The sequence below is a fragment of the Lithobates pipiens genome, unplaced genomic scaffold, assembly GCF_037356315.1.
Source record: "Lithobates pipiens isolate NorthernLeopardFrog02 unplaced genomic scaffold, aLitPip1_a1.2 Scaffold_16, whole genome shotgun sequence".
Taxonomy (NCBI): domain Eukaryota; kingdom Metazoa; phylum Chordata; class Amphibia; order Anura; family Ranidae; genus Lithobates; species Lithobates pipiens.
Genome location: NW_027507748.1, coordinates 24,372,917 through 24,387,575, shown reverse-complemented (window position 1 = coordinate 24,387,575; position 14,659 = coordinate 24,372,917). Strand labels below are relative to the sequence as shown.

Below are 14,659 nucleotides of genomic sequence, written 5' to 3'. Positions count from 1 at the left end.
CATCAATTGCCACAAGTTTGTCCCATCAATTGCCACCAGTTTGCCCCATCAATTGCTGACAGCTCTAATCAGGCACTTCCGAAAACACCCCCCCCGCTGTAATTCAGATGCCCGGCGCCCGACAAGGGTCCGGACACCTGAATAGGGGGCGGCAGCGGTGACAATAGATAGATTCATGCAATGCATGAATCTATCTATTGAAGATTGACGGGTGCAGGAGAGAGGGGGTGGCGCTCCTGCGCCCTCGATGGACGCACCGCCACTGCAACATTATCATATAGAATATACCAGCATCCCTATTGAGCTGGCAGTGCAAATGCCCACCAGCAGCACTGGAACTGTCCCTTGAAAAGTGGTGGCATCAGTGCTGCTGAGCATTTGCAGTAGGCTATGTAGGTTGGAGCACTAATCAACTTAACCCTGATAATGAATGTTCTGGGACTGAGCTCTTCTATACAGAGTTGTGGCAGCGCAATGTTCAGTGTTGAGGCCAACCCGACCTGTCATGTTTTTTCCCTCTCTCCCAATATTTTCCGGACCACACGGTGGAAAAATCTATCTTTTGTAAGCTGTCACCCCAGCTGTCCTCTGGTCTGTGAGGACATTGAACATGTTCTAATTTAGAACCAGCTGCTTCATTTGATCATTCTGCCCTCCCTGTGCAGCAGTTACTAAAAGAAAAAGTAATTGTACTGGACCACCAAGAGCTCCCTCTAATGGCTCATCTAGAGACCTCTATATTTACTACAATAACACAAATATGGAAGAGCAAGCATGTAAAAATGTGAAAATATCATTAAAATACTGTAAGGCCGCATACACACGGGCGGATTGTCTGCCCAACTTAGTCCGCTGAACCGTGTTTCAGCGGACAATCCGCACGTGTGTGGGCTTCAGCTGACTTTTTCAGCGGATTGTCTGACGAACAAAGTCTTACGGAATTTCTGTAAGACAGTCCGTCCAAACTTGGTTTCAGCGGACAATCCGCTCGTGAGTAGGCTAGTTCGACAGACTAAGTTTGGCGCATGCTCAGAAAGGATTTACACGGAGAAGGTTGCATTGCAGTGTATTGGACGTCGAATTTCTCGTCCCGTCGTACGTGCCGTTCACGTCATCGCGCACGCTTTCAGCGGACTGTCTGTTCATCGTGTGTGGTCAAGTCCGTTCATTCAAATTTTGAACGGACTGTCTGTCGGATTGTCTGACGAACTTAGTTGGCCAGACAATCCGCCCGTGTGTACGCGGCCTAAGGTAACTACGACAATAGCAACACTGAATATTCACTGACCGAAAATACACTTTCTCTTTACCCTCTTGAGCCCCAGAGAGCTGCTTTTTTTTTTTTTTAGATGTCTGTTCCAAACCTTATATTTTTTAGCAATTCTAGTCTACCTTAATATATTATATATTGTTTTTTTTGGGGGGTGGGGGGCAGATGGGATTTTAATTTAGTAGCCGATTTATATAAATATGTTACTCTTGGACATCTTGGATTTCTTTACTTCCAGGTCCACCCCAGCAGGAAATATTTTGCCGTGGCAGAGAAAGGACACAAACCAAACATCATCCTTTATGAATTTCCATCACTTAAACCATTTCGGATTCTCAGGGGTGATTAGAACCATACTGTATATATTTGGCTATTTGCTGCATATTTGTTTATCAAAATATTTTTATTCCCTGCACAGGCATTGACATTTTTTAGTGCAGGTTCACAGTGGGAGTTGTTGCACTGTTTTTTTTAAATGAGCAATCCGTGGCTTGGCTGGAGAAAGATAGGCAATGTTGGAGGAGTTGAAACTCCAAGAGAGATAAGCATTTTTAGTCTCAGGAAAAGGGAGTCTTAGCCCACGTACACACGGTCGGACATTTTCGACAACCAAATCCGTCGGATTTTGTCCGTCGGATCTTGTCCGAAACCGTTGCATACACACGGTCGGACAAAGTTGTCGAAAAATCCGATCATTCAGAATGTGATGACATAATTTTGTTACGATGGGATTACGTTCAGGCTAGTAGCCAATAGCTTTGATGTAGGAATTTGATCTGAGCATGCGTGGCACTTTGTCCGATCAAAATTCTCTACACATGATCGGAGTATGTCCTATCGGACCAGTTGGTCGGAAAATATTTCCAACATGTTGGAAAATTTGGTCCGACGGATATTCAGACGGAAACAGTCCAATGCACACCCCACACAGTCGGATTATCCGACAACACGGTCCGATAGGACACATTCCGACGGATTCTCCGACCGTGTGTACAAGGGCTTAGAGCCCACCAGTTGAAAGCAGGTGACCCTCAGAACCCACAGCACTGAACTTGGACTCAAACATGGCTTAGCTTAAGCAAGCACCTATTTGATTACTGTAGTGCTCTAGTTACTGCTTACCTCTCATTGGTGTCTGCCAGTGCTCTGCCCCCACATCTTTCCTCAGTTTGGGTTAGTAATAATTCCTGGAGCTGTGCATTGGCCAAAATAGAGAATGTATCTAATCTCAAATATAAATTCTCCATGCAATAGAGCCCCTTTTTATTGGTCCTTTACAGAGTTGTGTTAGGAATTATGTAGTTTCTTCCTACTTGCTTTGGACTTATCTGTCTAAAAATGTAGCCTTGACACAGCCTACCCTAATGAAGCTTGTTAACAGAGCGCACTCTTACTTAAGGCTTCCAGTAGTTTCCTAAATGTCAGGAGCTGCTAGTGGGGCTAAGCCAAGGGCAGGGAGAGTTTTATGCATAGGAACCCATATGTCCCTGTGATGGTTCCTGGTAAGAAGTAGATACTTCTCAGAGTCACACAGAAGGTAAAAAAAAATCACAATTACTGTGATCAACTACTCCAGATTCACTGCATCCTCCTTGTAGAGTTTATATCCCAGATGCATACAAATGAATGACCATCTTTTCTTCATCAGGGGGTACAGAAGAAGCCTACACCTTTATAGACTTTAATATGTCTGGGACCCTCCTAGCTAGCGTGGGGAGCAGCCCAGATTACATGTTGACTATTTGGGACTGGAAACAGGAGAAAATCATGCTGAGGTCGAAGGCTTTTTCCCAGGATGTCTTCCAGGTCACCTTCTCTCCAGAGAATGAGGAGCAGTTGACCACTTGTGGGACAGGACACATCAGGTGAGAGATTCCTGTTTTACGAAGCCTGGATAAAGGGTTTCCCCACCTAGAAATACATTATAAAATAATTGAAATTTACTATCAAGTGTCTACCTTCTTCCTGCCTAGATTTTGGAAAATGGCACGCACATTTACTGGCTTAAAGCTTCAGGGAGAGCTTGGGAGATTTGGAAAGACTGCACTTACCGATATAGAGGGATACGTGGAACTACCAGATGGGAAGGTAAAACTCTAAAAGTACTTTTGTGTAGGTGATGAAAAGGGATTATTTAATACAAAGGTGATTTACCCCTGTTATAGGCAAAGCCATGTCAATTTGTCTTGATAATTTAGATAAGCCAGGAATAATATGTCAGTAAGTACTTAGATGTGATGGATTTTTATTCAAAGACAAAAGTTTATGATTTTAATGCTTAGGAAATGGAGCACGGGTTAAAGGAGAAAGTTCAATGGTTTTTTGGGTACTGCAATGGGTACGGTCTCAACCCCACTCGCCTCTAATCCTTCAGGTGATATCAGGCTCTGAATGGGGAAACATGCTGCTTTGGGAAGGAGGTCTCATCAAAGTGGAGATCTGCAGAAGAGGACGTAGGCAATGCCATAATGGTCCTATTAACCAGTTTGTTCTGGATGAAGGCGAGCTTATCACTATTGGAGCGGATGGATATGTTAGAGTGAGTAAAAAATATGTTTTTAGAACTTCACTAGGGCTTTTTTTTAAAGCAGCGTGATTCTGATTCCTCTCCATCATCCATTTTCCTCTGTAAAGGTCTGGGACTTTGAGGCTGTGGACACAGCTGACACCATCGATGACACTGGGCTACTGGAAATGGAACCAATGAATGAACTGTTGGTTGGGAAGAATGTAAACCTTCGCTTTATGGTGAAGACAAAAGAAAATGACTCACCTTTGTGGTTTGCTCAGGTATACCAGACTCATCAAGGTCCATGTAGATGTAATTACTTTTTTAATTTTTTATTATGAAGTATCTGCTATGACATGCGGAGACAGTCAGGACACAGAAGACATATTTTTGCATTGAACTCTGTAATTTAAATCTAAATCTAACCAGAACTTTAGCTTGAAATAAATCTGGTGGTCATCGATGAATGTTATAATAGTGGCAGAGTTGGGATATTATGGCTGGCTAAAAACTGAGATAGTAATGTCATTTTATAATTTATTAATTTACCAAACGGCATATGTAGCAATTATGTACATTATATATAAATGTTCTACAAAACTGGAGTTGTTCTTTAAACTCATAATTTATGCGGAGATAACCAGATGTATATCTAGAAAATGTGATCCTTCTTTAATTCACTTTCTTGTTTTATTTTTTTAGGATGCCTGCGGTGGAATCTGGAAACTGGACCTGTCCTTTTCAAATATAGTAATATTATTTTTTCCTTATTGCTTATCTGTCCCTATAATTTACATATGCAGAAAGTGTTTACTTACAGCAGAAGCTTCTTTTGGTCAAATGCGCATAGGAAAGCCCATTGAAGTGAATAGGCTGCCCTAGGAGTGAGATGCGGAAATGCATGTAAATTGCGCTTTAAGAATCGCAAGCGGGAACATGATGTCTGAACGAGGCCACAGTGTTTTTGCTTTCTATTTACAATTTTTCGATGACTTGCATTGTGCCTCCGAAACCTGCTAGCAAGTCTGACCTCTTTGGAGGAATCAATTCCCTTGCACAGTCACCTCCCTCCCTGCACATCATAGCCCTCTTCTTCTCTTCTGGGAGTGTATAATTACTCTCTATGTTGGCCCAGCTCCTCCTCCCCTCAACTCTCTACATCAGTGATTCTCAAACAGTGTTCCTCCAGAGGCTGCTAGGGGTTCCTTCAGCATTGGGCCATTTCTGCCCATCGGATAAGTTCCCACCAACACCATTGATCTTTTTAGCTATCTGTAAGAAGGTAATTCTTCCCAATGACCACAAGTGTAAGGACCATTCTTCCCACTGACCATCACACTAATCACTAATCATGAGTTATAGATTTCTCATTTTTAGCAGGGGTTCCCCGAGACTGGAGAAATATTTCAAGGGTTCCTCTGTGTTGAAAAGGTTGAGAAAGGCTGCTCTACAAAATCTTTTATGTAGTTCTGGGGGAGGAGTGAAAGGTATAGTATAGCGCGGGTCGGCAAGCTGGCGATCGCAATCTACCCATTGACGGTGGGCAGCTCACTTCTAGATTGTGAACATGGCCCTGCTTTGCCAGTCCTTCCCCTTCAGCCTCTGCCGCTCTCCTCTTCACTGCAGAGTGGGACGCAGCACAGTACTGGATGGGGGACGGGAGCAGGGGCTGCCTCAGTTAACTTTTCAAGTTAACCGGCGGGTGATTGGTTGTTAGGAACCCAGGAGGCCATAGCAACCAATTACCAGCTTTTTAATGTGAAAAGTTAACGGAGGCAGCTCCCGCTCTGGCCCTCTATCCAGTACTGTGCTGCCTCCCGCTCTCTGCTCTGCAGTGAAGAGGAGGGGTTGATGTGAAAGGGGATGGGGGATATGAAGTGGGGAAGAGGGAAATAATTGTGAAGGGGGGAAGATGACACTCCTGGGGGGGAGGGGTGGTGTGAAGGGGCAGGGGACACTGCTTAGGGGGAGCACAGGGCACTAATGTGAGGGGGCGAAGGACACTACTCTGTGTGTGTGTGTGTGTGTGTGTGTGTGTGTGGGGGGGGGGGATGTGAAGGGGGGCAGATGGCACTACTATGGCACTACTATGGGAGGGGGACAGAGGACCCTGTTATGGGGGACAGAAGACATAACATGGGCTGGGGGCTGATGTGAAGGAGGTAGAGGAACCCCCTTTCCTAATCTTTGATTTCCTCAATGTTGTCAGGTTGATCTAGACCCCCCTGAAAGTTTGCCTACCCCTAGTATACAGTGTCACTAGAGTGAGAGCTGTGAGTCTGCTGAAATCACATCCAAGAAGGCGGATGGCAGATTCCCATTATAAAGGGAGGGTACAGATCCTATAGTCAGTTAAATTACCTCCTGTTTATACCTGTAGCGATGATAATGTGTTGCATGGCTCTGCATTTACATTGGTTCTTATTCCTATTTTTCCTCCAGACCCAGGACCCCGAACAGCTCTTCTCCTTCCATGCCGGGGAGATTAATGCCTTAGATGCTTCTCCCTCCACATACCTCATGGCAACGACATCCTCAGACCGTGCGTTCAGTCCACACCTATTATAAATATCATCCAAACAACTGCTTTGCATGTTCACTTTTTGTTTTCGGAAGCCTGACACTGATCCTTCTGAGTACTGCAACTTCAACAGGAGAGTCACTGTAGTAGCTATGCCCACCCCTCCTCTCTTCTTGCCTAGTCACAGAAGCCTTTGTATTATGTGAACACATTCATAAAATACAAAGGCTTCTCTGAATGGGCAGCAGAGGGGAGGGACAGGCATAGTCTCTCTTTCCTCCTCCCTTCCTCTCCCCCCCCCCCCTTCTCCTCCTCTCTCCCTCTCTCTACCCCTCTTCTTCTCTCTCCCTCTCTCTCTCTCCTCCTCTCTCCCTCTCTCTACCCCTCTCCTTCTCTCTCCCTCTCTCTACCCCTCTCCTTCTCTCTCCCTCTCTCTACCCCTCCCCCTCTCTCAATCTTCCCCTTCTCTCTCCCTCTCCTCCTCTCTCCCTCTCCCCCTGTACTTATATCCATCCAATCCTGAAATTTACACAGCTATGCCAAACAGCACAGCCATGTCTGTCTGATTTTTCTCTGTTGCAGTTTAGCAAAACCCACAGGTCTTGTCCCTCCCCCAGCCTGTGATTGAACAGTTAAAGGAGAAGCAGCAGACTTATGGGTTCATCTCTCTGTCACCCTGCTCTATTCTTCTGTCAGCTTGCTCCGTGTGCTCCTGTTTTTCCCTCTCTGTGTGGGTTCAGCTGTACCAGGTTAATTTTTAGGTACTTACACTGGATTTATTTGTGTCTTTTACATCCACTTTGAGTTTTACTCTGTGTCTTCTTGAACATCTTCCCTGTTTAGGATCGGTGAGGATTTATGACTTTGCCGGGAAGCTTCCATTAGTGGAGATGAAGTTTAAACAAGGAGGAACATCGCTGATTTGGGCTCCCCGCATGGTGAGTAGCTAGGCTCCGCCTCTCATTCAGTCATGTGACCTGATCAGGGAAGCTGACCAATATCCTGTGACTTCGGACCTCGCTTAATCTGTCCCGCGTCTTGTCTTCTACAGGTCAACCCTAAAGGGGGATTATTTGTGGCGGGATTCCAGGATGGAGTCGTCCGTATCTTGGAGGTCTACAACTCCTCCGGGATGAGACTTCTGGCCGGGCGCAGCGACACTCAGGATGCTGCAATTGGTCTGAAGCAAGCATTCAAACCTCACGTGGCCCCCGTCACGTGCCTGGCCTACGAACGCAATGGAGAGATCCTTGCCACCGGGGTGACGTTTCTTTGTGTGTTGTTTTATAAGCTCAGCTTCAGCCAAAATTATATTTTTATTTTAAACTTTTAGCTGCCACTGGAAGTAATTAGGTGGCTTTACACACACCCTGCAAACATTCTTCCTCTCTATGGGCACCCCCACCATGTATTTTGAACTCTACGCTGTCCCCCCCACCCCCCACAGATAAGACTGGCATGGAGGGTGCCAGCAGGTAGAAGAGAGGGAGACCAATGAGAACAGAATGGCTATGGTGTGCAGACTGGGGGGACACTAGTGGATCGGCAAGAGAATAGTCAGGTTCAGGCAAGGGATTGAGGCAGGTGACAAACAGGAGAGTAGTCCGATCAATACAGGTCAGATCTCAGAAGGCACCACCAGACACTTCCAATGATGATTCCTAATAGCCTTTGGGTCAAAGGATATGCTCACTGTTGTTTCAAAGAGTTATGGAAATCCTGCTAGACATTCTACAAGCGCCATTAAAAATGCTAGCAGAGATTCTGTGAGCCGCATTAGAAGTACTGTCAGAAATTCTGCGAGCACCATTGGAATTAATGGCAGAAGTTCTGCGAGCACCATTGGAAGTAATGGCAGAAGTTCTGCGAGCACCATTGGAAGTACTGGCAAGGATTCTGCAAGCACCATTGGAAATGCTGGAAAAGATTTTGCGAACACCATTGAAAGTACTGGCAGAAATTCTTCAACCATCATTGGAAGTATTGGCAGAGATTCTGCAAACACTATTAGAAGTACTGGCAGAAATTCTGCAAGCACCATTAGAAGTACTGGAAAAGATTCTTTGACCATCATTGGAAGTACTGGCAGAGATTCTATAAGCACTATTGGAAGTACTGCCTAAGATTCCGGGAGCACCATTGGAAGTACTGGCAGAAATTCTGTGAGCACAATTAGAAGTACTGGCAGAGATTCTTCTACCATTGTTGGAAGTACTGGCAGGGATTCTGCAAACACCATTGGAAATGCTGGCAGAGATTCTTAAAGTACCATTAGAATTACTGGCAGAAATACTTCAAACAACATTAGAAGAACTGTCAGAAATACCGCAAGCAACAGAACTACTGGCAGAGATTCTGCGAGAAACATTGGAGGTACTGGCATGGATTCTGTGAGCACCCCTGGAAATACTCACAGAGACACCATTGAGAAATGCTGGAAGAGATTCTGCAAGCACCACTAGAAGTACTGGCAGAGATTGAGTGAGCACCATTGGAAATGCTGGAAGAGATTCTGCAAGCACCATTAAATGTATTGGCAGAAATACTGCGAGCATCACTAGAAGTACTGGCAGAAATTCTGCTAGCACCTTGGAGGTACTGGCAGGGATTTTGTGAGCACTATTGGAAGTACTGGCAGAAATTCTGTGAGCACTATTGGAAGTACTGGCAGAAATTCTATGAGCACTATTGGAACTACTGGCAGAAATTCTGTGAGCACTATTGGAAGTACTGGCAGATTCTGTGAGCACTATTGGAAGTACTAGCAGAGATTCAGTGAACACAAAAAAGTATTGGTTGAGATTCTGCGAGCACCATTGGAAGTACTGGCAGAGATTCTATAATTCCTGGCAAAGGTCCTTAAAGTACTGTAACACCTAACAAGGTTCCTCCAAACTGTGCAAAGCTAAAAAAAAAACATTTTGGTTAGATTATTATATAAATAGTAATTTTCCTTTTTTGAAACTTTTGAACATTTTTTTTAATATTATGTTAAAAATTAAAGCGGTCCTTCAGTCATTTTTTCAACTTTCCATCTATTAAATCTTCTGCCCTTGTTGTTGTTTTAACTTTGGATAGTAAAACATTTTTTTTCTGCCAGTAAATATCTCATGCAGCCCACTTCCTGTTTCTTGTCTGGTCATTAGCCTAGGCTTATGACATCATGCACAGCTCTCTCTCTCTCTCTCTCTCTCTCTCTCTCTCATGAGAGTTTGCCAGGAAGGGAGGGGGGGGATGAGTCATAAGAGGGACAATGAGAGCTGCAGAGCTGGAGGTGTGCCTCTGTGTAAATCCAGGAAGTGAACAGGCAGCAGCTTCAGCTGCCCACAGTTAAAATGGCTGAAGCAATAGAGAATCACAGTATATATGAAATAATATGCAAAGTGGTTGGAGGGAAGCTTCAGAATGGCAAAGATGTTTTTAGTACAAATTATGTACGCAGACTGCGTTTCCTCTTTATGTTGGTCAAGTCCCAAGAAACTTGTATATAACAAAACATTTTTATTATAATTTTCTCCTGGTCTGTAACTTGCATCTGCAACCATTCTTACCCCATAGAGCACAGACAGAACCGTCTTCTTCTTTGCTGTTGGTGACACCTATGAGCCCATTGGATTCATCCACGTTCCAGGACCGGTTAAGGAATTGCACTGGTCTCCACCGTCACACGTAAGTTGCTGGATATGGAAGAGGTGCTGCTTACAGCTTTTACCAATACATACCTCTATGTGATATTTGCATGGTCATGTCAAATATGTGTAACCATGTCTCTCTGCAGTAAGGTTTTCTTCTTGCTGTGGGTGCAGTTGGGATCAGAGCCACATTTTAGCATATTGGCACTCATGAGAAAGTGCCTTGGGCATCAAGAACTGAGGGGGGCGCAATGAGCCTCAACATGTTCCTATTGTGATAGTTTATTTTTGGTGTTCAGGTCAACCTCCTGAAGGTTCAGGTCAACTTTCAATGTTCAGGTCAACCTTCTGTCAACCTCTGGACATTTCTGGCCTAATTCAACAAATTATTAATTATGGGGGGAAAGGAAGCAGGTGATGTTGAAGGGAGTCACAAGACTCTCTACAGTTCTGGGAGCAGGACACCATCTCCACGTGTTGTTGTTTGGGGGTCTATGTAGTGAAAATGTGGCCTTGCGTACTAAGCAAGCAGCATGCTCATTTTGACAGTTGTTTTTTTTCCTCTAAAATAATGACATCACACAAGAGGCAGAGCTTGTATAAAGGGTGTCTGTGGACCCCGGGCAGCATGTTGTATACATTTAGGCCCTGAGTGTATCTTATTCTAGTAGATGTGAGTGAGGTTAAGCTAATGTCTAAATGGACTGTGGAATTCACTAAAAGCCATTTTGTTTGGATCCCGGCAGGAGGAAAACACATTACTGGTTCTATGTGAGAATGGATTCGCTGTAGAGATTCCGGCCCCGGCGGCTGAAAAAAACAACCTAGTTTCTACCTATGAGATCTCTAATCTGCCTCTGCGCTACTTCCGATTCAGCAGCATCAAGTCAAAGATTGAGGTATGAGCTGCCTTGGACTAAAGTTTTAAGAAAGACATGGACCATCACACCTACAATATGGCCAACAATATGTGAACACCAGACCGTCACGTCTACAATATAGCCAACAGTATATGAACACCCAACCATCACACCTTCAATATGGACAACAGTATGTGAACACCTGACCATCACACCAACAATATGACCAACAGTATTGGAACACCTGACCATCACACCTACAATATGGCCAACAGTATCTGAACACGTGACCTTTCACACTTGTAATATGGCCAACAGTATGAGGATACCTGACCATTACACCTACAAAATGGCCAACAGTATGTGAACATCTGACAATCACACCTACAATATGGCCAACAGTATTTGAACATCTGACCATCACACCTACAATATGGCCAACAGTATTTGAACATCTGACCATCACACCTACAATATGGCCAACAGTATTTGAACATCTGACCATCACACCTACAATATGGCCAACAGTATTTCAACATCTGACCATCACACCTACAATATGGCCAACAGTATTTGAACATCTGACCATCATACCTACAATATGGCCAACAGTATTTGAGCATCTGACCATCACACCTACAATATGTTCAACACTATGTGAACACCCGATCATCACACCTACAATATGGCCAACAGTATGTGAACACCCGATCATCACACCTACAATATGGCCAACAGTATGTGAACATCTGACCAACACACCTGCAATATAACCAACAGTATGTGACACAACACCCCGACCATCACACCTACAGTATGGCAATCAGTATGTGAACACTTGACCATCACACCTACAATATGGCCAACAGTATCTGAGCACCTAACCAACACACCTGCAATATGGCAAACAGTATGTGGATACCTGACCATCACACCTACAATATGACCAACAGTATGAGGACTGTCCTCCAAATGGTTGAGTACAGGTGTTTCCAGTGAAGGGTACTGTTAATACTACAGCGTACAAAAACATTGTAGACAACTGTGCTCTTCCAATCTTTTAGTGACAGTTTGGTGAAGGCCTTGTACAAAGCCATCTCCAGTATGTATGTTTTGACGAGTTTGGTGTGGAGGAATTGAACTGTCCTGCACAGAGCCCTGACCTCAGCCCTACTGAACCCCTTTGGGAAGAATTGGAATGCCGAATGTGAACCAGTTCTTTTCACCTAACATCAGTACCTGACCTCACAAAGGAGCATAAAGCTGAAAATGAGTGTGGGGGTAACTCCACATTAATGTCCATGGTTTTGAAATGGGATGCCCAAAAAAACGTATATAGTTGTGATGTTCAAGTGTCCATATACTGTATGTACTTGACTCCTATGTAATTGGAAAGATTTTGGTGCAGAATTGGGAACAGGATGGCCAAATTACTTAAGCATCAGTCAAGGCAAGTATGGGTCTGCTTTAAGTGTTAAGCTAAATAGAACCTGTGATTTGACCATGCAGAGCAAGTCAACAGGTGCTGTATAATGCTAACCCCTGCAGATGCGTAGACTTGCCTTTCTATTGTTCTCATTTAGGCCACAGAGAGAGAGAGGAGAATAAACCTTGTGTAAGTCGTGACTTGGGGCTTACACAGAGCTGTAGATTCTTCCTCCACCCCCTTTTGACAGTGAGCAGCCAATCGCCAAGCACCTACACTGTCATTATAGTATGTATTTGTGAGTCACATGATTCTCCATACTTGGAAGTACCAGATATGTCACTTCACTTACTGGGGTAGCGGCCAATATATTGTAACGTACCAGTCCTTGGATGTAGTGGCTTACATTAGTTTTCTTTATTGTTTGTTCACTCCTTGATATGCTGAGTTCTAATACACAGCCTTTATCTCCTGTTCTGTGTATACCAGAGAGAGGAGCAGTTGGCCCAGATAAGGAAGAACCGAGAGCAGAAGCTGAAGGAGCACCAGGCCTGGGTGCAGAAACAGAAAGAACAAGGAGTGGAACTGACCGAGGAGGAGTTACAGGAGCCATATGATGACGAAGAGGAGAAACTTTCAGAACTTTATGTCCCTAAAGATCCCAGCCCCATCCTGTGTGGCTTCTATGCCTCCCCTGGGAAGTTCTGGCTCTCCATGGTAAAGCAAGCAAGGCTAGGACTTGATGCCAACATATTGTCCTGTGGCCCCTGACATGGTTTGTTAAGATGACATAAATGTTTTCTCCTTTCTCTCTGTAGGATGGATATGACTCTGGGTTCCTCTATCTCTGTGAGTTCTCCAAAAGTGAAGATCAAATTGACCCTTCAACAAGGAAGGATGAGCCATTAAGTGTCTTGCCCATGGACAACACCAGCACCAACCCCATCCACAAGATTCATTTCAGGTGCACACATCCCTCATTTATTGTACATCTTTTTTCTCATTTAAAGGATTCTATTGTCAATTCAAGGTGCAGTACAAAAACGGGGGAATAAGACCTCACAGAATAATAACATAGCAACATATTATGACCAGTCTATCAGACAGGGAGGGTGGTGGACTGGTCGAAATGTTCCTAAAAAAACTGTGTTTATTGGGGGGGGGGGGGGGGTAACAAACAAAATTGCTGCAGGTATTCTGGGTGTTCTGACACTTCTAGGCAGCAATTCGTAGCTCCCACACGCACAATTTTTTAATTTTCCTATGGCATGGTCTCTATAAGACCAGATTGGCTCAGTTCATAATTGAATACTTTACACATAGTTACATAGTAGGTGAGATGAAAAAAGACACAAGTCCATCAAGTCCAACCTATGTGTGTGATTATATGTCAGTATTACATTGTATATCCCTGTATGTTGCGGTCGTTCAGGTGCTTATCTAAAAGTTTTTTTTTAACTATTGATGCCCCCCGCTGAGACCACCGCCTGTGGAAGGGAATTCCACATCCTTGCCGCTCTTACAGTAAAGAACCCTCTACGTAGCTTAAGGTTAAACGTGGCCACGTGTCTTGTTAAACTCCCTTCCACGAAAAAAGTTTTATCCCTGTTGTGGGGTCACCAGTACGGTATTTGTAAATTTAAATCATTTCCCCTCTTAAGCGTCTCTTCTCCAGAGAGAATAAGTTCAGTGCTCGCAACCTTTCCTCATAACTAATATCCTCCAGACTCTTTATTAGCTTTGTTGCCCTTCTTTGTACTCGCTCCATTTCCAGCACATCCTTCCTGAGGACTGGTGCCCAGAACTGGACAGCATACTCCAGGTGTGGCCGGACCAGAGTCTTGTAGAGCGGGAGAATTATCGTTTTATCCTTTTTAATGCATGCCAATATTCTGTTTGCTTTTTTAGCAGCAGCTTGGCATTGCATGTCATTGCTGAGCCTATCATCTACCATCCTAGATTCCCCCAGAGGTTCTCCCTCCAGTGTATAGATTGCATTCATATTTTTGCCACCCAAATGCATTATTTTACATTTTTCTACATTGAACCTCATTTGCCATGTAGTTGCCCAACCCATTAATTTGTTCAGAGCTTCTTGCAAGGTTTCCACATCCTGAGGAGAAGTTATTGACTTGCTTAGCTTAGTATCATCCGCAAATACAGAGATCAAACTGTTTAACCCATCCCCATCCTCCAGGTCGTTTATGAACAAATTAAATAGGATTGGTGGCAGCACAGAACCCTGGGGGACCCCACTATCCACCTCTGACCATTCCAAGTACTCCCCATTTATCACCACCCTCTGAACTCGCCCTTGTAGCCAGTTTTCAATCCATGTACAGTAAATGTTTATGGGGAACTGTGTCAAATGCTTTTGCAAAATCCAGATACACCATGTCTACAGGCCTTCCTTTATCTAGATGGCAACTCACCTCCTCATA

The 14,659-nt window shown here is 44.2% G+C and overlaps 1 protein-coding gene across 5 annotated transcripts in view; it reads left to right on the top strand.

Moving 5' to 3' along the window:
- The window catches only part of CFAP44 (cilia and flagella associated protein 44), a 98,379-nt gene that overhangs the window by 19,421 nt on the left and 64,299 nt on the right, over positions 1–14,659 (top strand). For all 5 annotated transcript variants that reach the window (XM_077479686.1, XM_077479685.1, XM_077479684.1 and 2 more), the window contains exons 7-19: positions 1,509–1,611; positions 2,919–3,135; positions 3,244–3,358; positions 3,645–3,809; positions 3,905–4,060; positions 4,482–4,529; positions 6,222–6,321; positions 7,144–7,238; positions 7,352–7,561; positions 9,859–9,969; positions 10,679–10,831; positions 12,708–12,935; positions 13,037–13,182. In XM_077479686.1, coding sequence (XP_077335812.1) covers positions 1,509–1,611; positions 2,919–3,135; positions 3,244–3,358; positions 3,645–3,809; positions 3,905–4,060; positions 4,482–4,529; positions 6,222–6,321; positions 7,144–7,238; positions 7,352–7,561; positions 9,859–9,969; positions 10,679–10,831; positions 12,708–12,935; positions 13,037–13,182 — 1,847 coding nt within the window. The remainder of the gene's footprint in view (positions 1–1,508; positions 1,612–2,918; positions 3,136–3,243; positions 3,359–3,644; positions 3,810–3,904; positions 4,061–4,481; positions 4,530–6,221; positions 6,322–7,143; positions 7,239–7,351; positions 7,562–9,858; positions 9,970–10,678; positions 10,832–12,707; positions 12,936–13,036; positions 13,183–14,659) is intronic.